Below are 23,698 nucleotides of genomic sequence, written 5' to 3'. Positions count from 1 at the left end.
ATAAGAGGTATAGATAGTGATCGGAGGTCAAAGTCTGGGGTAACAGTTTCCCAGTCATGAGATAACTCACCTGACTCACAGGGAAGAGGACCCTCAGAGGAGCTGGTTCAGCGAGGTTCCCAGCCTTCTTACCCCCCCACCCACCACCCCATCCTGAGGTCATTAAAGTTGAATGTTGTTTGTTCTGGCACTCTTTAGTTCTTTATCTTGTGGAAGGCACTCTAGGAAATGTCATGGAAAGAATAGAGACTTTGCCCTGGCCAGTTGGTCTCAGCAGTAGAGCGTCGGCCTGTGGACCAATGAGTCTCGGGTTCAATTCCAGCTAAGGGCATGTACCTTGGTTGCGGTTCATTCCCGGTCCTGGTTGGGGTCTTGCGGGAGGCAACCAGTTGATGTTTCTCTCTCTTCCTCCCACTCTGTCTGAAGATAAATAGAAAAATATCCTCGGGTGAGGATTAAAAGAAAAAAGAATAGAGACTTTGGAGTCCGATACTACATACAAATCCTTGTTCCTTACCTGCCTGACTTTTGAGGCCTGGTCTGCCTTTTACTGGCTATGGGACTTAAAGCAAATCACCTCTCTAAGCCCAATTTGTTCACCTATAGAAACAGATCCTCACAGCACTGGTAAGATGAAAGGAGAGGGCATATAATGGGCTTGATGCCCAGTGGGTGTCAGATAAGTGTTAATTTCCCTTCCTTGCCTGTGACCTCATCATCTGCCCTTAGCAAGCTGGGAAAAGTAAGGCAAGAGCACTGCTTAGGACTTTGTATAAGAAATGCTGATCAAGTCCCAAAACAATACAAAGGAAGCATCCACTCTCCAAGCAGGGTCCCCTACCTCAGGGGCCTAGAGGTCACCAGGTTATTTTCATTGTAATTATTCTGACAAGACCTGTCTTAGTGGTATCTGGAGAAACTTCCTGGAGTCTGGGCCCCGATGAAGGGCTGGTATTCATCAGAGTGGTTCAAACAACCAACTTATCCGCACCCGTCACAGGCACCCTCAGCCCTGTCTGCCCAAAAACCATACGGAGAAACCACCCTATGTGTCTGATGCTATTTCATTAGCTACAAGCAGGAACCAGGAGGCTGGCCCCTCCTGGATCTCACTAGGGGCATCTGCCCAGAGGCTGCACGGGCATGCGCCTGTCCCCAGTGCACGCCCTCTACAGCCCCCTCTGGCTCCGGATGCGCCATCATGAAAGCTTGAGCCGCCCGGATCAGGTCCTCTTCCTGAAGGCCTGGGACGGGCACGGTGGGAATGCCAGCAATCATCATGGCCAGGGTAAGGATGCAGATGTCAGGCTGGGAGCCGGCCTCCTTCCCCTCTGCCTCCGGGGGCATCGGCACAACGCCTGGTGACAGCCCACACAGTAGCAGAGGCCCAGGCCTGCTGGAGCTTCCCAGGTGGGGAGCTCTGCTTCTGGAGCAGCCATCCTCCCAGCCCAAGCTCTCCGGCTGCTTCACCTGGGGGAACTTGTGGCAGTACTGGCCGTACTCCTCCTGCCGCAGTGTCTCCCAGCTAGGGCCCCCGGGGCAGCCCCTGGCTTCCGGCACCGCCAGGGTTGGGCCCCAGGCCTGGGCAGCAGGTACCACCTGCTCGGCTTTCTGGTTCAGTTGGCCCCGTCCACCAGAGGCCACCACCACTGGCTCTACAGGACTATGGGAGCCAAGAGATGAGCCTCTAGCAGCAGTCTCACCTGCAGAGACAGGAATGAGATGGACTGTTACTGTCTGTGAGGAGGAGGCCCTGAGGGGCAGGGCCTAGGAGCAGAGCACTGGGAACAGGAGCTATTAAGACTAGCCTAAGAGGGTTGTCTGGTGGTTGGGAACTAGGTTTTACTCACATCCACACCCCCAGGCCCCAACACAAAGTGATGGAGAAGTGTTTGTTGAATGAATGAGTGAGCAAGTGGGTAGCTATTGGCAAGCATTTTGGGAATGGCTTTTCTTTGAAAAGAACTGACTCAAGGGCCAACCCCAAAGTGCTCAGCAGAACCTCCACCTCCCCAGAGCCAGGAAGCAAGTTCTCAGGGGAAGTTGTGGTACCCACTCCATTTCTAAGAGCCCCTCTCTCACCTTGGCCAGAAGGCAGAAGACCTAGATGATTTTGTGGAGACATGAAATAGGACATGGCTACTCCGAAGCCCCTGTTTGTAGGGGAATAGTCATCTGCCTCCTCTCCTACCCTCTCCACCCTTCTAGAATATCACCTCATAGTCCCTCCCACCTACACCTGGAACCCACCTCATAGCATTGACCCGTTCATTCTAGAACCTCTACAAGACAATGGGATGGGGTAAAAAGAGCACACCAGGCTGGGTATTCTAGTTTCTTGCCTCTACCTTGGGTGAGTCACCCGGACGGTTTCGTTCCTTGATATCCTCATCCATAAAGTGGGGGTAATAACTGTCCACTACCTCACCAGAAGTTATGAGAAGTAAATGAGACCATTTGTATGGAAGCAGATGATCAGTGATACCAACAACAGAGTCCAGTGCTTTGTGCCTGTAGTGTGAGAGGATACTCTACATCCATTCATTTGCTGTGTGACCTCACAGCTTCAGTTTCCCATCTACGAAATGAAATAGTTGGCCTAGGGCACTGGTTCTCACACCAGGCTGCACATTAGTTTCCCTTGGGAACTTTTAGAAATCCTGATGTCCAGCCTCATCCAAGACCAACTGAAGCCGAATTCTAGGGTCAGCCCCAGTTATCAGTATTTTTCAGAGTTCAAGTGGTTATAGTATGTGCCAAAGTTGAGACCTTCGTTCTAGGGAAATACTTCTCAATTCTGGCTGTATATTAGAACCTCCAGGGGAGCTTTTAAAAAAACAATGTCTAGGCCTAAACCTCTAAAAAATCTACTAAGAATCTGTGGAGCCCGGCCGATGTGGCTCTGATTGAGAGCATCAACCCATGCACCAAGAGGTCGCCAGTTCGATTCCCGGTCAGGACACATGCCCAGGTTGTGGGCCCGATCCCCAGTGGGGGGCATGCAGGAGGCAGCCAATCGATGTTCTCTCTCATCGATGTTTCCATCTCTCTCTCCCTCTCCCTTCCTCTCTCTCTAAAATCAATAAAGAAAAAAAAATTTTGTTTTAAAGAATCTGTGGAGACAGTCTATAACTTGGATGAGTAGCCAGGCTAGGAACCACTGGTCTCAGTGATGTCTAAAGTGCTCTCTCTTGCCCTGGCCAGTGTGGCTCAGTTGGCTGGAGCGTTATCCCGTGTACCAAAAGGTGGTGGGTTCAATTCCCGGTCAGGGCAATATCTGGGTTTTGGGTTCAATATCCAGTTGGGGCACATGTGAGAGACAACCAATTAATGTTTCTCTAAAAAAAAAAAAGTCAAAATCTCTCTCTTCCCCTGGCTGGGTAGCTCAGTTGATTAGAGAGTCATCCCAATACACCACAGCTGTGGGTTTGATCCCCATTCAGGGCACATACAGGAATCAACCAGTGGGTACATAAATAGGTGCAACAGCCCTGGCCGGTTTGGCTCAGCTTGGCTCAGCAGTTAGAGCGTTGGCCCGCAGGTCACAGGTTCGGTTCCAGTCAAGGGCACATACCTTGGTTGAGGTTTGTCCCCAGCGCTGGTCAGGGTAACTAGTCAATGTGTCTCTCTCACATCAATGTTTCTCTCTCCCCTCCCCCCCATCTGAGGATAAATAGAAAAATATCCTCTGGTGAGTATTAAAAAAAAAAAAAAATAGATGCAACAATGAATTGATGTTTCTCTCTCTCTAAAAAATCAATACATGAATTTTTAAAAATTAAATAAAATGCTCTCTCTTGCTCGGACCTGATAACCCACGGGGGTTCTAAAAGAAGTGCTCCTCACAGGTTTCAGGGGCAGGGAGACCCTCTAATGATCAGTGTCAGCATTGACTATGTTTATTTCTGGTCCTGGCTGACAGCAGTATGGCCCAGCTCTGGAACCAGGGCACGCTTCTGGACCCTGCTCCAGGGTGGCTGCAGGCCTTCACTCATACTTGCAGAAATCCTTAAGTCCTTTGGGCAGGTGGAGCCCATCAATGGCCAAACGATGTACCACACTCCTCTGGATCACTAGGCGGCACAGGGTCTGCAAGGACGGCACTATGGGAAGAAGATGGTCAAAGGCAATCTGAACTGGAAGGGGGGGGTCTAAGACTGAGTCCCTAAAGATCTAGGTCTTGGTGCCCCATTTGTCATTAACTTGAGCAATTCCCTTTTCCTCTCTATGTCCCCGTGACTCATGGGACTTTATGTATGTTTGAGATGAGCACCTCTTTCACGGTGCTGCAGCCCTATTTCTATTATAACACTCAGCACCCTCCCTTCCCCCTCACGTAGCAGCTTCTGGGGGCTAGGGTAGTGTCTGATTTAGCTGTGCAACCCCAGCCTCCAGCACAGGCCTGGCATAGAGTGGGTTCCAGTTCACGGAATACATAAAATGTGACCAGACGTCTAAATAAAGGGTTTACCAAGGCTATAACGAACCAGACCTCAGGATCAGGTTCTCAATCTGGAATCTGATGCCTTTGAACTGGTATGCCCGAATCTAGGAGTACTTGTTTAACCAAAGAGCACACGATTCTCAAAGAGACCCAGAATCTGAAATCAATTTAGAATCCCTGTCCTAGGTTAATACAGAAAATATTATCAAAGCCAGAAAGGAACTTGGAGGTCATCCTAATCATTCACAGCCAAGAAGTGTAACTAAGGCCCAGAACCAGGGAGCGACTTATCCAAGATCAGAAACGGGCAGAATTTGAGGTCAGATCCCCCAACTTCTAGGTTAATACTGCACAGACCAAGGCCTTGCTAGTTGGCTTGGGAGCCTAGCAAGTTCGGGTCTCTACACTGGGCCTGGAGGGGGCGCTACCCAGGAGGTGGGATACCTACAGCCATATTCAAGCTGGACCAGGCGCACGCTCTTGGTGGAGGCAAACACGTCCACCACTGCGTAGAGGGGCTGGGTAGCTGGCAGCCCCCGGGCGCTGGGGCCCATGTCCTCGCCGTTGATGATGATATGCATGTCGGCTGTGCCATCCGGGCGTGGGCAGAAGAGAACGCCCAGGCGGCTGCGGCGCGCGGTCGGAGGCAGCACGTTCAGCTCATAGAGCTGGTCTAAGAGGTGGCTGTAGAGCCCAGGCCGACTGCGGCCCACCAGGCGGTCGCGGGGGATGCGAAACTGCTCAATGCACAGATACGGCTCCACCAGGAGGGCTGGGGGTCGGCTGGGGGCCGCTGCCTCTGCCGCCTGGCGGCCCTCCGGGGGCACGCGGTTGTGGTGGCGCGTGATGGCGAAGACCCAAGTGTGCCCGAGGCCGACCAAGTCAGGCAGCGAAAACTCGGGCACGGGCACCAGACTGGCGGGGTCTAGCGCTGTCAGGCCGAGGCGCAGGTGGCCGCACCAACCCAACTCTTTCTCCTCGATCTCGACCAGGAATATCTGGCCCGGGGCCAGCGGCTCGCGACTGAAGCACACGCCGTGAGCGAAGCTCTCCACGCGTGTTGCCCTTGTCCCTGAGGGGTCCACGCGGATGTTGGCACCGTGCACCCGGTGGAAGCGGGTGGGAGGGGGCTCGGGGCGCGCGGGTCCAAAGGACGCACCCAATTCCACGGGGTCGGAGACAGCAGCCATCTCCCCGCCAGGAGGCAGGCCAGTGGGTGCCGGGGACTATTTTGGGCAGCTATCTCGGAAGGTGACCGCCAGGGCACCATGTAGGGTATTTCCCCCCACTCCCTTCTCCTAGGCTTTGTCCGGGGGGTCCTAGTGCCGTTTGCTCAGCCATCTCGCCTAGGCCAGAGTCCCCGGGAGGCTGGGGGTCCAGGCCGTCCACACCTGAGTCATCTGTCCCGGGCACCTGGGACGTGGCCCGCGCGGCTGCGGACCCTGACTGGGCGTAGACCGCCGCCCCCGCCTCCTCCATCCCCGGGTCAGCAGACACCGCAGAGAGGCCTGAGACCGCCTGTCACGTGACGCCCGAGCACACGTGACTCGGCGCACACATGACTTCCCGCCGCCCAGCCGCTCCCGGAGAGCCGGGCCGCGGGGGAGCAGAGGTGAGGGGGCCGCGGAGGCTGGAAGGGATCCGGGAGCCCCGGCTGCGCGCGGGCGGGCGGAGGGGGCTCGGCGCTGGGAGCTGGGAGCTGGGCCCGGGCTGGGGACTTCCTGGCGGGAGCGCCGCCAGCTCCCCCCGGGGACGGCTGCACGCAGCCAGGGAGCCAGTCAACAGCCGGCGCCCACTTCGTCGGCAGATGGTCCGGGCCGCGCTGTCGCCGCCGTTCTTCCCGCTGCTGCTGCTGCTGCTGCTCTGGTCGCCTCGAGCTGAGGCAGCCCCCGCTCAGGACGAGATCCAGTGTCTGCCCGGGGTGGCCAAGCAGCCGTCTTTCCGCCAGTACTCCGGCTACCTCAGAGGCTCGGACTCCAAGCATCTCCACTACTGGTCCGCGGCTCTCCCTCCCAGGGCGGGCGGGGAGGGGGCTGCGGGGTGGGGGTGGGGCCTCCTGAAGACCCCCAGGGAGCCTGGGAGCCGGGAGGGCGGGAAGAGGCCCCTCCACCCGCACCCACCCAGGCCTGACACCCCTCTCAGGTTTGTGGAGTCCCAGAAGGATCCCAAGAGCAGCCCTCTGGTGCTTTGGCTCAACGGAGGGCCAGGCTGCAGCTCCCTAGATGGCTTCCTCACCGAGCACGGCCCCTTCCTGGTGAGCGGAAGGCAGCTCTCGAACCCAGGAAAAGGGGAGGGAGGGGACAGTTCCCAAAGGAAAAGGCTGGGGAAGAGGGAGAAAAGGACTTTCGTCTTTTTTCCAAAAACAGGCCCCTTTTCTGAGCCTTAGTTTCTTTATCTGTACCATTGGCTTTATCTGTACACGGTGGCCCTTTCCCGCCACCCAGTTGACACCTGGGACTTAATCAGCCGTGTCTCTGCTCCTTAGGTCCAGCCAGATGGTGTCACCCTGGAGTACAACCCCTATTCCTGGAACCTGGTATAGACGGTGCCGTGGGTCCTGTGGGGATGTCTGGGCACTGGGATGGGGTGTGGAGCCCTCTTTAGCTCAATTCCTCCCCCCTCTAGATTGCCAACGTGTTGTACCTCGAGTCCCCAGCTGGAGTGGGCTTCTCCTACTCCAATGACAAGTCTTATGCAACCAATGACACCGAGGTGAGTCCTGCACCTGCCCATGCCCCAGCCTCCCCAGTTCTCTACAAGTGGCATGACACGGGGGAAAAGCCATGGCTTTGGGGTATATTTTTGGCTGTTACATGCTGTGCTGTGTGGTCTTACCACTATCAAGCCACTTCCTCTTGCACAAAGAGGGTGTTTTGGTGTCATTGTCTGGAGATTCTTTCCAGCTCAGATACCAAAGTATCCAGATCCCCTCCATCCTGCTGCCCCCAGGTCGCCCAGAGTAATTTTGAGGCTCTTCAAGACTTCTTCCGCCTCTTCCCGGAGTACAAGGGCAATGAGCTTTTCCTGACGGGAGAGAGCTATGCCGGCATCTACATCCCCACCCTGGCTGTGTTGGTCATGCAGGACCCCAGCATGAACCTTCAGGTGCAGGACGGCTGCAGGGGGGAAGGGAGGCAGCTTGCGGTCATAGCTTTGTGGTCAGGGAGGTAAAACAGATCAACTTCCCCATCCAACCCAAACTCCTTCATGACATCCACAAGCTGGCTTCTCTCTGCTCCTGTGCCACCCATGAGAGGAAACTCACCTGTCAGGCTGCCAATTCTCTCTGCTTTCTGACCTCCTCCACCCACACACCCCCACAAACCACCCCGGGTTTCAGTTTCCCTATTGCTGAAAGTCTGGGTGTAGGTTAAGGGAGGTTCCTTCTCCCCACCCTCCCACTGAGCTGGATGCCCTGGCTGTTTCACAGGGGCTGGCCGTGGGCAATGGACTCTCCTCCTATGAGCAGAACGACAACTCTCTTGTCTATTTCGCCTACTACCATGGCCTTCTGGGGAACAGGTATGGGAGAGGGCAAGTGGGCAATCTTCAGGGTGGGACAGGTCACTAGATATCAAATCTATACTCTAGGCACGTAATATCCTGAGCCCTACCCTGGTCTATGAGCAGAAGTTGGGGCTGGGGTTGCTAGACGGGTTTGATGTTAAAAGGCCAAAGACTAGAAATTAGAATTTAAAGGGCAAAGGAGGCATGGCAGGATGGCCCAGTGGCAGCTAGGTTGGGGGCCTACATACCACACCCTGTGATTTATTCCTCCCCTGGGCTCAGGTTGTGACGGAGGTTGGAAGGAGAAGGTGGGGTTCGGGTCTCGCCTTGTCTGCCCACCGTGAGTCTCTAAGCGCTTTCATCTGATCTGCTACAGGCTCTGGTCTTCCCTCCAGACCCACTGCTGCTCTCAAAACAAGTGTAACTTCTACGACAACAAAGACCCAGAATGTGTGAACAGTGTAAGGTTCTGCCCCCACTGGTGTCACCCCTGGGACCCCCAGTTGTGAAACTCCCTGCCCCCACCCCCTACTGTTGTCCTATCCCGCATCCCTCAGTAGTTTGGTGTTCTCTGGGACACGTGAATGAGGATGCTATCCCACCACTGCTCACGTGACTTTCTGGGCCAGTCCTGTAACCCCTGGGAGGGGAAAGGCGTTCTCTTATCGACCCTCTGCCCCGGGCCAGGACTGCTGAACTGTGTCCGTGTATCATCTAATCTTCCAGTTTTCCTTCAAGGGAGATCATAGTATCCATATTTTCCAGATGAGGAAACTGAGGCTAAGAATGTTGAAGTCACAGTGCTAGGAAATAGAAGCACTAGGATTTGGATCTAGGTCTGGCAGATTCCTTCCACTGAGCCTCAGTTTCCCTTCACGTGAAAAAAATAGGCGGCCCTGGCCAGTTTGGCTCAGAGGTTAGAGTGTTGGCCCGTACACCAAAGAGTCGTGGGTTCAATTCCAATCAAGGGCATGTACCTCAGTTGTGGTTCATCCCCAGCCCTGGTTGGGGTCGTGCAGGTGGCAACCAGTTGATGTGTCTCTCTCACATCGATGTTTCTCTCTCCCTCTCCCTCTCTCCCACTCTATCTGAAGATAAATAGAAAAATGTCCTCGGATAAGGATTAGAAAGAGAAAACTAGGGGAAGGACTTGCCCTAATGACAAGATGAAGCAGGAAAGCGCTAAATCTTGGGACAAGTTGGTGATGTCATAGGGAGGCCAGTGTTTTGTAAAGCATGGTGGCTCGGTGTATCATTGCAGCTCCAGGAAGTGTCCCGTATCGTGGGCAACTCTGGCCTCAACATCTACAACCTCTATGCCCCTTGTGCTGGGGGGGTACCAGGCCATGTAAGGTAGGTGCTGCTGGGTGCCCATTGAGCCAACCACAGCCCCACCTGGAGGCTCAAGCACCCATCCCCCCACTTCATGCAGGTATGAGAAGGATACTATCACGGTCCAGGATTTGGGCAACATCTTCACTCGGCTGCCAATCAAGCGGGCGTGGCATCAGGTGTGCAAGGGCCTGGGCTTCCTCCCCGGTGGGGAGGGGCGGGGCAGGGAAGCAAAGACCCTGACTGTCTGTGCCCCTCAGGCACTGCTGCGTTCTGGGGATAAGGTGCACATGGACCCCCCCTGCACCAACACCACAGCCACCTCCACCTACCTCAACAACCCTTTTGTGCGGAAGGCCCTCCACATCCCCGAGCAGCTGCCCGGCTGGGACATGTGCAAGTGAGCTTCCGTGGCCGCTTGTGGCCGGGGGTTGGCAGGCTGTGGGCATCAGAAAAGTTCCCAGGGATCTTTTGGCACTTGGGCCACAGTGAGTTTTTTACAGCATGGGTGGGGAAACTTTTTCTGCCAAGGGCCATTTGGATATTCATAACTTCATTCGAGGGCCATTCAAAATGGCCAACTTAAACATTAGCCAGCTGTATTTGGTCAGGCTCACCTGCTGAGGCGTGTGATGTGAGCTGGTATTGATTTCACAGGCTTTATATGGCCCGTGGACCATTAGAGGATGTTTAACCTCTGTTTTTTGGCCAGATCATTCTTAAGTGGCCATATGGTTATTAAAATATCTGTTAATTCCATGGCATTTAGTAAATACACACGCTCCCAGTTCCCCTCTCTCACCCCCATTCCAATGCCATTCCTAGGGGCTCAGCTCTCCTTTGACCCCCTGCAAGTAAAAAGGTGACAACCGGCCCAGCAGGGGCCACTCAGGTCCTTTTTGGAATGGTCTGTGCCCATGCCCTACTGTTGTCACATGCTGTGGTTCTCACCCCCAAGAGCCAGTATGCTCTAAACTACCGCTGCATCCCAGTCATTGGAACAACCAGTGTCCTTATGCATTTCTAAATGGGAGTGGGCCGAGCACCTCCGAATCCCAGCGCCCCCTCCCCAATCCAAGTCAGTCCAGAGAGGTGGCATGCCCAAGAAGGGGACTGTGTCCCAGCTGTCTGCCTCCTAGCCTGGAGCTTGGGGATAGGAGAGGAGGTCTGACCTGTTGACTTTTCTTCTCCCCCGCCCTGGCCTTCCCGCGGCCTGCGCACGCGCTCCTGCAGCTTCCTTGTGAATATACAGTACCGCCGCCTCTACCAAAGCATGCACTCCCAGTACCTTAAGCTGCTCGCCCCGCAGGTGAGTTGGGGCAGCACAGCAGGGTCCACCAGCAGCCCCGGGACCCTGGAGCAGTGTGGCTAGGCAGGGGGGACAGGGGAAGCTGAAACTCCAAGGGATGAAGTCACTTGCCTGAGGTCCTGTAGTTGGGAGGGTTGGGATTTGAACCTAGCTTTGGCCCAACCCCATGCTGCTCTGCCGTAGGAGGTTGAGGGGTCTGCATTAGCTAAGGAGACTTCGAGGAGCTAGTCAGATTGTGTTACAAGTAAGCAAATGGAGGTCTGGGTTCAGGGAGGGTCTTGTCCAAGGTCACCTAGGAGACACTAGCAGAGCCAGGTTAGGACCAGGTCTATAGCACAGTGGTTAGAGCATGGGCTCTGGGTCAGATTGCCTGGGTGCAAGTTTCTCTACTAACCATGCGACCCTGTGCAAGTTCCTCACATATCTTGACTTGGTTTCCCTGTCTGTAAAATGGGATTAATAAGAGTATCTATCTTCGTAGGTAAAGCATTTATAGAGCACTGGACACATAGCAAAGCAGTCAGAAAACAAGCATTGCCTGGTCCATGCTGTTTAGCTGGGCCTCTTGAATTCCCTTCGGGGTTGGGCTTGAACCTGGTAAGCACTGAGGCCTGGGCTTGTTCTAGACCTCCCACTTTCCCCTGCTCTGCTCCAGAAATACCGGATCCTGCTCTACAATGGCGACGTGGACATGGCCTGCAATTTCCTGGGGGATGAGTGGTTTGTGGATTCCCTCAACCAGAAGGTGAGGCAGGGACCATGGCTCCAGGGTGAGGCTAGTGCTTGGGTAGGTTGAGCATGCCTGGCAGACAGGGCAAACCGGGAGGGCTTCCCAGCCCCCGAGGCCTCGAGGCTCGGTGTCTGTGAGCAGGGACGATGGGGGCTGCAGGCTGCTGAGTCTTTGCTGGTGGGGCAGGTGGAAGTACAGCGCCGGCCCTGGTTAGTGAACTACGGGGACAGTGGGGAGCAGATCGCTGGCTTCGTGAAGGAGTTCTCCCACATCGCCTTTCTTACCATCAAGGTAGGGCCAGGGGCACGGGCAGACCCACTGTCCTTCCGTTTCCTTTTGTGCTGGGTCACCACGTGGCCCCTGTAAGGGCGAGTTTGCAGCAGGCCAGGGAGTGCGGGGAATGGTGGGGTGGAAGAATGGGAGGTTTGGGGCAGGGTTGTGGGAGGAGGAAGGTCATTGGCTGGGGGATCCATGGGATGAAGGAAGCCCCAGGGGCAGGGACGCTACAGGAAGGGACTCTCACAGAGCTTTGTTCCTCAGGGCGCTGGACACATGGTCCCCACCGACAAGCCCCAGGCTGCCCTCACCATGTTCTCCCGCTTCCTGAATAAACAGCCATACTGATGACCACAGGGGCGAGCCCCTACTGCCTGGCCAGCCCCTCCCAGCCTCTCCTGCTAAAGGGAGGTCCTCCTCAAGCAGAAGTGGAGGAGTTAGCACTTTACGCCTGACTGGGGGAGGGCCAGGCCCCCTCCCTGCTTAATGAATGCCCTTAATGCACTGATACCACCCCAGGAACACAATCGAGCTCAGGACAGCCCACTGGGAGGCTGGACGGATTGTAATTGATGGACTGAGTGTGATTATGGAATTAAATTGGGTACAGCTTAAACCTGGTCTTCTCTGTGGCACTGGGGTTAGAGAGGACACTAAGCTGTGAGGGTGCAGGAGGGGACGAGAGGGCTGGAGGCCCGAATGCAGCCGCCAGGGCGGGGGTGGCTCAGGCAGCTGCTGTGGAGGGTGGTGGGGCACTGGCTGCCTGGGAGGCCACAGTGTCCATGCAGCCGCCAGGGTGGAGGTGGCTCAGGCAGCTGCTGTGGAGGGTGGTGGGGCACTGGCTGCCTGGGAGGCCACAGGGTCCGCAGGTCGGTTCTTCTCAGGCCGTTTCTCGATCATCTCTCGCAGCCCTTTGACGAAGTGGAGGTCAGCGCCGATGGTGAGGAAACCCTGTGCAGTGGGGCGGGGAAGGGCATCTGTTCATCCCCTGACTGAGGCCAGAGTTGAGAGAGAGAGAGAGAGAGCCCTTGGCCTTGAGGGGGTTCTCAATCTAGTGGGATAGATGGGACAGCCAAAAAGTTCTTATAACTAGCTGTGAAGGGTACTGAAATAGAGGCTCAGGCGTACAGCCTCGGAGCTCAAGGAGGGCTTCCTAGAGGAGGTGACCAGAAAGATTAATAAGCACTGGGGGTGGAATCAGGGAAGAGTGTTCCAACGTGAGGGCACAGCCTGTGCACAGGAGTCTGGTGTAAGATTGAAGTGGGAGGGGCAATGGATGAGGGAGCAGCTGGTGTCGGGGTTGGCCTGCACTCCCAACCTGCAGAGGGGGAGGAAGGCACTGCCCTTCCCCACGCGCCCCACTCACCGCGTGGTTCGTCACCACCTCTCGCAGGAAGTCCATCCCCTCAGGTAGTGGGATCTGCACCCCACGCCGGGTGCGCTCTGTGGGAGGGGACAGCTGGCTCAGTCTGGGCCCACCCGGATCCCTCTCCTTCCCCCCTCCCACCTCATAACCCTTATCCTACCATTGATCAGGGGCATCACCCCCAACTGCAGCATGGTCTTCAGGGGCGCCTGCAGTGGGATCAGCTGGGAGGGAGGTGGGGTGGAGTTAGGGCTCAAGGAGCGGCTGGGCTTGCTTAGCAGCTCACCCTGACTCCAGCCTCAGCCCACCCACCGCTCCCAACTCACTGCCAGCGACTCCAGTGCAGACTGGTTGGAGTAGATTCGGAACCTGTGGAAGAGAGATGCCTGGTGGGCAGGCAGGAAGCTCCCTTCCAGCAGACCACCCAGGCCTAGCCACCAGAAGCCTGAGTTTCGGTCTTAGATGTCCCACTTAGACACCTTTCCAGGGGTCTACCACTGTCCAGGTGTGTATTGGTGAGCCGTTTCTCCCTGTAGGTCTCCTTTTCTCCACATGAGCTACTTCTTGCTTGTCGAACACCCTACATGCCAGTGTTCTCCTACATGCCAGTAGCTTTGCACATGTTGCTTATTTTTATTTAACAAAATATATAGTGTTTACTCCCCACCAGACACTAAACATGTTTAAAAAGTCAAAGCCCTGGCTGGGTAGCTCAGTTGGTTCGAGTGTTGTCCCGATACACCAAGGATGTGGGTTCAGTCCCTGGTCGGCACATACAAGCAACCAGTGAATGCATAAAATAAGTGGAACAAATTGATGTTTCTCTCTCACTTTCTCCCTTCCTCTCTCTCAACTCAGTCCATCAGTAAGTTATTTTTTTTAAAAAGAAGCCAAATGTTATTAAAATGTTTTCACATGCCAACTGACTGAATCTTCATAACCGGAAGAAGTAGGTACTGTTACGATCTGCACCTTGTAGATGAGGCCAACGGGGCCTTGAGAAGTTAAGTAACTTGCCTAAGGTCACACAGCTAGAAAAGAGCAGAACCTGCCTCCAGAATCCCGGCTTTTAACTACTATCTTGTATTCACTCATTTAACTTCTTAGAACAGCGTGTCCGATAGAAGGTTCTGTATGCTGTTCTGTATCTGCACTGTCCACACAGTAGCCACTAGCTACATGTGGCTGTAGAAACATGGTTAATGCAACTGAGTAACTATTTAATTAGAATTAAATAGCCACATGTGGCTAGCATCTGTCATAGTGGGCAGCACAGCCCTAGAAGGCAGATGCTATTTTTATCTGTATTTAACACAGGAAGAAAGTGAAGCTTAGGGAGAGAAAATGCCTTGAATTAAGATTACAAGGGTGGCCCTTGCCGGATAGTTCAGATGGTTATAGTGTCGTCTTGATATGCCAAGATTTCGGGTTTGGTCCCCAGTCAGGGCACATACAAGAAGCAACCAATGAATGCATAAATAAGTGGAACAAATCAATGTTTCTCTCTCCCCCTTCCTCTCTCTAAAATCTATCGATAAAGTTATTTAAAAATAAAAAGATTACAAAGCTAAGTTGTGCTGGTTTCCTGCCAACACTGTGCTCTTATTTAGGCTCTGTTGTGTGACTGTGGGCATGTCACTCAGCCTTACTGGGCGTTTGGTCATCTCATAGTACCTGCTCTGCCTGCCTCCAAGTCATGAGACAATGCAGGCAAGATACTTTAATGAAGCACTTTCTATGTATTGACAAGGACCACAAGCTCTCCAGTGGCTTATTGGTATGACTGGATTTTAGCTCCCCAGTTCTGTTAGGCAGGTGTGATTATCCCGAAAACATGAGCTTGGAGAGGTGACGCGCTTGCCCGAGATTTCCGACAGCTGCATACTTGCGCAGGTCCAGGTGTACGCGCAGCGCCTTCTCCCGGAGGGCCATCTTGGCACTGAGACGGGCGTCCTGCGGGAACGTGGGGAAGGGCGCTGTGTTACTGACCAGGCAGGTGCCCAGCCCACTTCTCTCTAACCCTTGGCAGCCCTCACTCTGGTTCCCGCACCATGATTATGCTGGACAGCTGGACCTCGGGCTTGTTGGGTGGAACCACGGCGATGGTGACACTGGCAGTGACAGAGATGGTGGTGCCTGAGGGCTTGATGGTACAACGTGGTGGTGCCATGACCCGCAGCTCCAGCTTCAGCGGGGAGTCGATCATTGCTGGGGTCTGGGGATAGAGCAGGGAAGACGGTCAAATCCCAGATCTGTTCCAGGTGAGCCTCTGGAGGAGGGGGTGGCTCAGGCTCCGCCCTCGGGGAGCCCAGGGTGACGAATGAGATGATGTGGCTTCCCAAACCCTCCAGAATCGTGTCCAGCCTCTGCCTTTGATCACACAAAGAAATGTCTTGTTCTAAGAATGTCTCCTTCCTTGTCTTTCTGCTTTCCTGAGTTCTCAGTATTCATGATCCATCTCCCATTCGGACTCCCTGGAGACAGTCTCTTTGTGTGACGTGACCCAGCCTGCTGCCGTATCTCCTTTCTCTAAACTGCTAGTTCTAGGGGCGGTGTAGGAATACTAGTAGATTCCCACACTAACCAAGTGCTTACTCTTAACCAAACTTCATTTCAACCTCACAATAAGCATGTGAGGCAGGTATTCTGTACTGAGATGGGGAAATTGAGGCACAGAGAGGTTAAGTAACTTGTCCAAGGTTATGCAGTCACTCAGTTGCAGAACTGGGATCAGACCCAGGCAGTCTGGCAAGAGAGTCCGTGACCTTAGCCATATTTGGCCACAAGTCTGACGACGGTGGTGATAACAATAACAACAGTAGCTAGTGTCCTTGAGCACTTTCTCCGTCCCGGGTACTGTTGTGCTTGCATGTGTGTACTCATGTAACCCTCATGACGACCCTATGAGGTACAGTGTAGTGGAGCATGCCAGTGTGACCTGGAGCCACAGAGTCATCATCCAGGTTCAGATCCCAGCTCCAGCATTTACAAAACGGAACCAAGGACACTGAAATATTTCTTGTTACACTTTAAACTCCCACCCCTCTCTCCATTAAACAAAGGAAAATAAGCAAAAAGAGTAACATATCAGTCATTAAAGCCCCTGCACTTACTTGTACTTAGGTTCTCAGCCCGTCCTTGTCACGGCTTCACGAAGGACAGATGGAGCAGCAACTAGCTAGCCCCCTTCACAGACCTAGCCACTCAGCCAGGTGAGGGGACTTGGCCAGAGGCCAGGTTTTCTGTCTATGCCACGACTGCCACTTGGCCTACACCTGCAGGTACTATGGCCACGTCCCTACCTCCCACCAATACTCACCAGCAGGACGATGCTCCCAAAGAAGGAGGCCCTCAGCAGCATGTCCAGGTCTTTGGGTACCTGGCCAGGGGAAGTGGGGGTGAGGCGGGGTCATCAGGAGCTCCATCACAAGCCCCCTCTTGCCCACCCCACGGACAGGCCTGGCATACCTTGTCCCCCACCAGCGAGAGCTGCAGGGCCCCAGCCTGGAAGTAGCTCTCCATGGCCGAGTCAAAGAAAAACTCGGAGAAGGCCACATACACCATCCGCTCCTCCTCCTGCAGCTGGGGCTCCACGGCCCGGTTAGGCAGGCTCCAGTTCCCCTGGGCCAGGGGGAAGAAGGCGCCCTGGAGTAGGGGGATCAGGGTCAGAGCCCAGGCAGACTGGCCCAGCAAGGAATGTCTCCAGGCCCAGTGCTAGGCACTGTGAGGGGTGGTGGGGAGGCGGACCCGGCTGCTGCCTTTGGGAGACCTGTAAGCACATTTCTCAAAAGGCATCAGGAGGGCAGCTGGGGTTTTGGGGTTTTGCAGGGAGCAATGCTATCAGACCTGAGAAGGGAGGCCCAGGAAGGGGTCTGGGTTCAAGGACGAGGTGGCATTTGAGTGGGCCTTGAAAACTAGGTGACGGTAAAGATACTAGCTACTGCTTACATATAGGTAGGAATTCTTCCATGACATTGATGTGAAAGAGAAACGTCAATCGGCTGCCTCCTGCACACCCCATACTGGGGATCGAGCCTGCAACTGAGGCATGTGCCCTGACTGGGACCTCTCAGTCCATGGGAGGACGATCAATCCACTGAGCCACACAGGCCGGGCTCTTCCACGCTTTTTACATAGACCAACTCCTTTAATCCTCAGGTATGTTTTCTTACTGTGTTATTACCACTCATATGTCAGGAAACAGGCAGAGAAAGGTAAAGCCACTTGCTTAAGGTCACACAGCTAGTAAGTGGCAGAGATAGGATCTGAACTTCAGGCATTCTAGCTCTAGAGTCTGTGCTCTGAAACTCTGCTATACTCCACTAGGAGGAGCAAAGGTGCCTTGGGCAAATGATGTCACCTCTCTGAGGCAGTCTAGGTATTCCTAAAATGAATACCCGAGTCACAGGGTTATGAGAGGAGATATATGCACAGAGCTCCTTCAGAGAAGATGGGGAAAGGCAGTGCATGAGCAAAGGCCCTGAGGTAGGAAGTGAGGGGCACATCTGAGAAAGAGTAGCTGCAGAGGAACAGCATCAAGTTAGAAAGGTGGGGCCAGACAAGAGCTAACAATGCCACACCCAGGAAACGGACCCAATTCTGTGGGCAGCCGGGGGTCATGGCCCTCCCAGCAACGGAGTGGCCTCATCAGAGCTGTGCTTTAGAAGATACAAGCAGTGACTTTGGGGAGAGGGAGGGAATCTGGTGACAGATGCACCAGCTGGGCAGCTCACCCGGAAGTCCATGTCCAGAGAGCTGGTGGAGACCACAGGATCCTTTAGGAGGGAGTAGTCAATGCCAACGAGATTGTCCACAGAACTGCGTACTGTGGGGAGGGGCTTGAGTCACTCCAAGCTACGGGAGGCTGGGCGAGGTGCTTCAGCTCGCTGGGCCCCAGTTTCTCATCCATAAAATGGTCATTATAATAATACTTCCCTCACAGGGTTGTTATGAGAATCAAATTAGTTTTATGTGGAAAGCACTTAGTGCCCCAAAATAGTAACTATTGCTACTACTACTAGTACTACTACTACTACTATTACAGGGGTTTCAGCAGATCACTAAACAAGATGGCAAGGGATTCCTGGTGTCCCTTGCTGCGTCCTTCCCTGCCCATACCCCACAGCAGACAGAGGACACAGCTTAGGAAAAGAAAATTCATGTTCATTAAGTAAGTGCCAGGTGATGAACACAAATAGGGGCTCAGTGATCAGAAGCACACGCTGAGGACCCTGACAACCAGCCCCTCAGTTACTCCTCACAGCAACCCTGGGGGTGGGGAGGCTCACCGGCCAAACGAGGAAACCAAGGCCCAGGGAAGAGTGAACACTGACCTCGGGTCACGCAGTAAATCGGCAGAGACCACGTTTGAATCCAGGGTCACTCCACAGCGGGACACGGAGGGGGTTGACTCTGAGGTGCTGCCTGGAAGCTGTGCACCCAGCCTCCTCCTCCCCCCATTCCGGCCCCAGGGCCTGGCCCAGAGCGCCCCACCCCGCGAGCACCACTCACCAGGCACAGTGGCCAGAAAGGAGTTGAGAAGCACCATCCCTGCGTGGTAGAGCACTGGGCAGATCTGGGAGGTGGGGGCCAGAGTCAGGGTCTTTGAAAGAGAAGTCACCCCCACTGTCCCCAGACCCGCCACTGCTCACACCTGCTGGTTGAGGAGGAAGCGCATCCCTGAGATGATGAGTGTGGAGAGGAATTCGTACACCTTCCTGCGAGGGGAGGGCAGACGTGAGCCCAGGCCCTGTCCCTCTCCCAATCCAGGTCCAGGAAAAATCACAGTGATCGGAGGGCCAGGGCCAGGGGTCGGACACATCAACTCTGACCTGAATTACCAGCTCTTTAATACAGGTTTTCCATGACTCGGGCCCAAATCCCCTCCAGCCTTATTCTCAAGACCTCTCCTACCCTAGCCCCCCACCAGCCAAATGAAGCTAGCCACAGTCCCTCAAACCTGCTCTGAGCATCCCCTCCATGTGGTTACCCATGCCTCCCTTCCACCCTCAATGCCCAGGGTCTGTGTTTCCAGGTCAGGATCAGATGCTTCCTCTTTTAGGCAGTCTTCCCAGACTGGCCTCCTCTGAACCCCCCGAATACTTTCTCAGTCCCTCTCTCAAAGCCCAATGACAAATGTTTTTTCTCCTCCGACTAGGCTCTGAGCTCCTGTCTGAACCCTCAGGTACTGGCATGCGCCTTGCTGAATAAGTAAAATATCGACTGTACCAACATCAGATGACAAATCTACCATCCCCTCTCCTCAGCCCTCTCCTTCTCAGCTCCAAAGTCCCCTTCTCAGCCCCCAACTTGGGCCTATGCTATTATTTTTGTTATAACTAGTAAGAGACACCAGTTATGGAGGACCCGGTTCATGCCCAACTGTACACACTTATCCTCACAGCTACTCTTAGCTAAGTGGTTAGCCACTCAGAATAAGCCAGGTACTATTCTAAACAGTTTTACATATATTAACACAAGTAGGCTCCACAGCATCTTATAAAATAGGTCCTGTTATCATCCTCATATTACCAGTGAGGAAATGGAAGCACAGAGCTTCAGGGACTTGCCCAAAGTCACACAACCAGGAAATGGTGGCACTGAGATTGGGACCCGCTTGGTCTGACCTCCAAGCCTGAGCAATTTGCATTGCACGAGTCAGAGGGGCCGTGGGTCTGAAAGCAGGTGCACTGGGGCTGGGGCTGGGACTCACCTGTAAGTTCCTCCGAAGGCTGCGTACAGTCTGGAGACAGAGGCCTGGCAGGAGACGTTGGACACTTTGAGCCGGCCAGAGGGATCTCGGGAGAGCTGCAGAGAGGTGCGGATGGATACACCCTCCGCGGAGGCATTGATAGAGCCACCATCGTAGCTGCGGGGAGGGGGGGCGGTTAATGTTCGCCAACCCTGGAGCTTAATCAAGCCTTCACTGCCTGCTTCCCATCCCCATACATCGTGATACCTCTTAATAATACCACTTCTGCAGTTTACCAAACCCTATCAAGCCCTGTGAAGTGGGTATGACCCTTCTTATTTTACAGATGGAGAAACTGAGACCCAGAAAGGCTAAGGGGCTTGCCCACAGCCCCGCATCATCCCCAGCCCTCCAGATCCACTCGCCACTCCCTGAGGGTGCCAGGTCCTCACAAGAACCAGTAGAGAAGCTGTCTCTGAAAGTGCAGCGCCAAGGAGGAATTGGTGATCTGGAGCACCAGGTCCTGCTCTGGCTGGAAATGCAGTTCAGATGATGTCAGCTGCAGCGCTGTGACCGTCACCCTGCAGGAGGCCTCAGGGTCAGATTCAGGGCCAAGAGCAGGTCCCACCCAACCACAGGAAATTCAGTCCTTCCTCTTCCAGTCCAGGTCTGAGGAAACTGGGATGGGCAGAACGAGTTATTCCCTCGCTCCTCAAATGCCCGCCCTGGGCTTGCTCGGATGGCTCAAATTGGACTAGGGTGGCTCGGAGATGAGCTTCTCCGGACTCGGGTGTTAAAAGTGAGCTTCACCTCTTCTCTTAGAAGTCTTGTTCTTGCCCTGGCCGGTTTGGCTCAGCGGTTAGAGCGTCCACCTGCGGTCTGGAGAGACCCGGGTTCGGTTCCCGCTATGGGCATGTACCTCGGTTGCAGTTTGTCCCCGGCCCTGGTTGGTCGTGCGGGTGGCAGCCACTCGATGTGTCCCTTTCACATTGATGTTTCCCTCTCTCTCTCTTCCTCTCTCTCCCTCCCACTCTATCTGTACAAAAAATGGAAAAATGTCCTCGGGTGAAGATAAAAAAAAAAAGAAGAAGTCTTGTTCTTGCACTCCCTTCCCTCCCACATCCTGGGGTTGCTAGGCCTGGTCTTTTTTCGGAGCCTTTGATTTTGTTTCCATCACCTAAGATCCGATCCATCATCCACCTGTCGCCACCGTCCTAAAATCACAGGTCTTCTGCTCCCAGGAGCTCTCCCATTATTAACTCCACCCGTGTGCCCTAGACCCCACTCTCATCCATTGGCAAGTTGGGTTTTTTTAAATGTTTTTATTGATTTTTTTAGAGACAGAGAGGAAGGGAGAGACAGAAACATTCAGCTGCCTCTCGCATGCCCTGACCAGGAATTGGGATCTCTCAGTCCATGGGTCGAAGCTCAATCCACTGAGACACAAGGGCCTGGCCATTGGCGTTTCTAGACTCCGCCTCCCTGGTGCTCTTTGGCCACGCCTCAATTCCACTTAGTTGTTCCTGGCCCCGCCCACATCCCTTAGGCCACGCCCGTCGGCTTGACCCCACCTTCGTTGGCAGGATTGGCCTTTATCTTCGCCGCCGCATCCTATTTCTTAAGTCCTGCCTCATCGATCTGACCACGCCCCCACTTTCGAAGACCCGTTGGGGGCACCCCGCTTACTCAGAGATGTTGTAGTAGAAGTGACCCTCTCTGCCTCCCAGATTCGGAATGGTGACAGTCTCCAGCTCTTGCTCCAGAAAGCGCAGCCCCTCCTGCTTCACTGAGGCATGAGCAAGACCCTTAGCTCCTGCTTCTGCTGCTGGGGTGACCCCACCCTCAACCGTCCTCGCCCTCCCCGCGCCTTACCCAGCTCCAGCGCCTGGGAGGTGATGCGGATCTTGCAGCCGGGGATCTCGGCGTGAGCTCCTGCCAGCAGGGCCAAGAAGAGGGCTCCGAAGAGGGCCATGACGAGCGGGCCTGGGGTTTAGGGTGGGGTCGCCAGTCACCCAGCCGCGAAAACCCATTCCTCTGATGTCCAACCGGGAGAGTGGGCTGGCCCTGATCGTTACCCTGGAGATAGCTCTTAGGGGAACTTGGACCAGTAATATTGCCTCCATTTAACAGATGCAGAAAGTGAGGCTCAGAGAGGCGATGCCTCTTGAGCTCTGGCTCCCAGAGGATTTGGGGCACTGGGGAGAGGAAGGGGGCATCCTCAATTCCCTCGAGCAACCTCTCCATGACGAATTTGGACCTCCGGGGGACCAGTCCCCCGCCTCCCCAACAACTTCTCCTTTTCTTTAGCGGAGGGTAGGCGCGGCTTGCAGGTTACCATGGGAACGACTGCAGGCGCATTCTTGGGGGGTGGCTTGCAGTCTCCCAGGCCCCAAGCGGAGGGAGGAGAGGGGCCTTCCGCTCCCCTGGGTCCTAAATCCCTGCCTGGTGATCCCCCCCCCCATCTCAGTGCCCTCCTTCATGGGGTCTCCTCCCCACCCTGGGTTCAGTAGACTACGCTGCTCCGCGAAGGTCTGGGGGTGGATGGGGACGCCCCCAACTCACTGCTGTGAAGCCGGGAAAGAGGGGGGTCGGCGCGGTCACGTGGGGCGGCGGGCAGCTCAGGAGATCCGGGCGGCGGGGTCTGGCGGGCCGCGCTGTTCCAGCCGCCTTTATAAAGCCGGGCCTCTCTGACCCCCCTCCTCTTCCCGCTCTCCCCTCCTCCCTCGGAGGTTGGGAAGGGATGGGGCGGGACGCTGGCAGCCCGGAGGGTGAAGAGGGCAGTATGGAGCCCCGTGACATGCCGGCCTCTGTCAAGACAAGTAGGGGACCCAAGCTGCGTGGAGGGAGGGAAGTGCAGGAGTCAGCCCACCTGGCCCCCACAGCCCCTGCTTCGCTGGGACCTTGGTTCAGATTCTAATTACCCAGCTCTTTCTGCATGATCCTGTGCAAGTCACTTTACTGCGGTCACTGAGTTTCAGTTCCCTCATCTAGCAAAATGTGTGTGATAAAAGGAACTACCTCGAAGGCCTTTATTGCAGCTCAGGGCATGCCCCAAAGTCGATGCCGAAGGCACATTTTTTCCTTTCCTTCCACCCACAATCATCTCAAGAGCTCCTTGCTGGGCACCTATCAGGCTCTGGAACCTCTCCCAGGGGGTCTAAGCAAGCCCACACAGTCTGCTGGAATCACCCCAGAGGGAGGTTTGGCCTTTCCCCAGGAACTGTGGATATTTTTGTCAACCTTTGGAGCTAAGTTCTCTGCACAGTACCCCACCCCCACTCCTGCAGATCTACAGCCTACAGTGTTCCCAACTCCTAGGACAGGGCACAGAGTAGATGCTTGCTACCCTTTTGTTGTCAAACGGATGAAAGAGGAATAAAGAAGCAATAATGACTAATGTCCATTGAATACGTATTAAACAACAATCACTCATGCCCAACTTACCCAGATTTGCTCAGGACTTTCCTGGCTTTGAAACTGATTATCTCCCTTCTTGGGAACTCCCCTCAGTTCCAGGCAAACCAGGGTGGTTGGTCACCCTAGATCTAGATGCACTAATTTAGCCTTCTTAATCTGCGGGGTAGATAAAAGGTCTGAGCCTGCGGTAGATCACATCCACAATCCAGGGCCAGTGTAGACGAAAGTGGCTTTATTGCAAACACCTGGGTGCAGGTGGGCTGAATCCGAAAAGGAAGCCAGCCCACAACAACAGTTGGGGTGTAGGTTATATGCCCTGTTTCTAGCTTCCAGCAGTTCTGCTGACATATTCTGCATGGCCCGTTGCTCACTTTGCAGTTGGACTGGTCTGGTATTACATCCCACATCTGCTGGGTGGTTTCTGGCCTTGCAGACAATCTGTACTTAACAGAAGGCTGAGCAAAGGTCATGCAAGCAATGCATTTTTCTTAATAAATTTTTTTTCATCTTCTTTCTCGCTCTCCTATTTTTTTTTTTTTTTTTTTGGAAGGTAACCAAATTTTTGGTGGCCCTGAATAAAAAAGTTAAATAAAAAATAAATAATTTTTTTCTTTATTGCTTTTATT

General features: G+C 54.4%; 4 protein-coding genes across 4 annotated transcripts; 1 reads left to right on the top strand and 3 right to left on the bottom strand.

Moving 5' to 3' along the window:
- Positions 1–1,052: 1,052 nt before the first annotated feature.
- SPATA25 (spermatogenesis associated 25) lies at positions 1,053–2,171 on the bottom strand. The gene is made up of 2 exons (XM_036245871.1): positions 2,083–2,171; positions 1,053–1,703 (listed from the first exon to the last, which is right to left on the bottom strand). Exons 1-2 carry the CDS (start codon positions 2,135–2,137, stop codon positions 1,072–1,074), a joined length of 687 nt encoding a protein of 228 aa, XP_036101764.1. The 5' UTR covers positions 2,138–2,171; the 3' UTR covers positions 1,053–1,071.
- A 1,710-nt stretch (positions 2,172–3,881) lies between these two features.
- On the bottom strand, positions 3,882–5,793 carry NEURL2 (neuralized E3 ubiquitin protein ligase 2). Its single transcript, XM_036245386.1, has 2 exons — positions 4,893–5,793; positions 3,882–4,103 (listed from the first exon to the last, which is right to left on the bottom strand). The coding sequence occupies exons 1-2, from the start codon at positions 5,632–5,634 to the stop codon at positions 3,988–3,990; spliced, it is 858 nt and encodes a 285-aa protein (XP_036101279.1). The 5' UTR covers positions 5,635–5,793; the 3' UTR covers positions 3,882–3,987.
- Positions 5,794–6,002: 209 nt separating this feature from the next.
- Positions 6,003–12,214, top strand: CTSA (cathepsin A). Its single transcript, XM_036244973.1, has 15 exons — positions 6,003–6,056; positions 6,252–6,439; positions 6,587–6,698; positions 6,930–6,980; positions 7,070–7,156; positions 7,394–7,549; positions 7,875–7,966; positions 8,328–8,412; positions 9,213–9,304; positions 9,384–9,462; positions 9,544–9,683; positions 10,517–10,592; positions 11,248–11,337; positions 11,509–11,613; positions 11,863–12,214. The coding sequence occupies exons 1-15, from the start codon at positions 6,003–6,005 to the stop codon at positions 11,944–11,946; spliced, it is 1,491 nt and encodes a 496-aa protein (XP_036100866.1). The 3' UTR covers positions 11,947–12,214.
- Positions 12,215–12,218: 4 nt separating this feature from the next.
- LOC118618616 (phospholipid transfer protein) lies at positions 12,219–22,354 on the bottom strand. Its single transcript, XM_036244974.1, has 16 exons — positions 22,218–22,354; positions 21,528–21,638; positions 21,342–21,441; positions 20,108–20,236; positions 19,677–19,832; positions 18,618–18,681; positions 18,476–18,539; positions 17,698–17,789; positions 16,433–16,609; positions 16,284–16,343; positions 15,015–15,179; positions 14,850–14,917; positions 13,291–13,333; positions 13,125–13,188; positions 12,965–13,041; positions 12,219–12,549 (listed from the first exon to the last, which is right to left on the bottom strand). The coding sequence occupies exons 2-16, from the start codon at positions 21,625–21,627 to the stop codon at positions 12,406–12,408; spliced, it is 1,503 nt and encodes a 500-aa protein (XP_036100867.1). The 5' UTR covers positions 21,628–21,638; positions 22,218–22,354; the 3' UTR covers positions 12,219–12,405.
- Between the last annotated feature and the right edge of the window lie 1,344 nt (positions 22,355–23,698).

Source organism: Molossus molossus, unplaced genomic scaffold, assembly GCF_014108415.1.
Source record: "Molossus molossus isolate mMolMol1 unplaced genomic scaffold, mMolMol1.p scaffold_m16_p_6, whole genome shotgun sequence".
NCBI classification, from domain to species: domain Eukaryota; kingdom Metazoa; phylum Chordata; class Mammalia; order Chiroptera; family Molossidae; genus Molossus; species Molossus molossus.
Note: the sequence above shows the minus strand (reverse complement) of the source record. Positions and strands in the feature narration are given on the sequence as shown.

Excerpts from the sequence above, each read along its gene's own strand:
- CTSA (XM_036244973.1), top strand. The coding sequence starts at position 6,003 with ATGACTTCCCGCCGCCCAGCCGCTCCCGGAGAGCCGGGCCGCGGGGGA. Across the intron at positions 6,699-6,929 it reads CCGAGCACGGCCCCTTCCTG|GTCCAGCCAGATGGTGTCAC; the intron begins GTGAGCGGAAGG and ends TCTGCTCCTTAG. Across the intron at positions 7,967-8,327 it reads CATGGCCTTCTGGGGAACAG|GCTCTGGTCTTCCCTCCAGA; the intron begins GTATGGGAGAGG and ends GATCTGCTACAG.
- NEURL2 (XM_036245386.1), bottom strand. The coding sequence starts at position 5,634 with ATGGCTGCTGTCTCCGACCCCGTGGAATTGGGTGCGTCCTTTGGACCC. Across the intron at positions 4,104-4,892 it reads GGTCCAGCTTGAATATGGCT|TGCCGTCCTTGCAGACCCTG; the intron begins GTAGGTATCCCA and ends TTCTTCCCATAG.
- SPATA25 (XM_036245871.1), bottom strand. The coding sequence starts at position 2,137 with ATGTCCTATTTCATGTCTCCACAAAATCATCTAGGTCTTCTGCCTTCT. Across the intron at positions 1,704-2,082 it reads TCTTCTGCCTTCTGGCCAAG|GTGAGACTGCTGCTAGAGGC; the intron begins GTGAGAGAGGGG and ends CTGTCTCTGCAG.
- LOC118618616 (XM_036244974.1), bottom strand. The coding sequence starts at position 21,627 with ATGGCCCTCTTCGGAGCCCTCTTCTTGGCCCTGCTGGCAGGAGCTCAC. Across the intron at positions 20,237-21,341 it reads TTCTACTACAACATCTCTGA|GGTGACGGTCACAGCGCTGC; the intron begins GTAAGCGGGGTG and ends GGCCTCCTGCAG. Across the intron at positions 14,918-15,014 it reads AGCTGTCCAGCATAATCATG|GACGCCCGTCTCAGTGCCAA; the intron begins GTGCGGGAACCA and ends ACGTTCCCGCAG.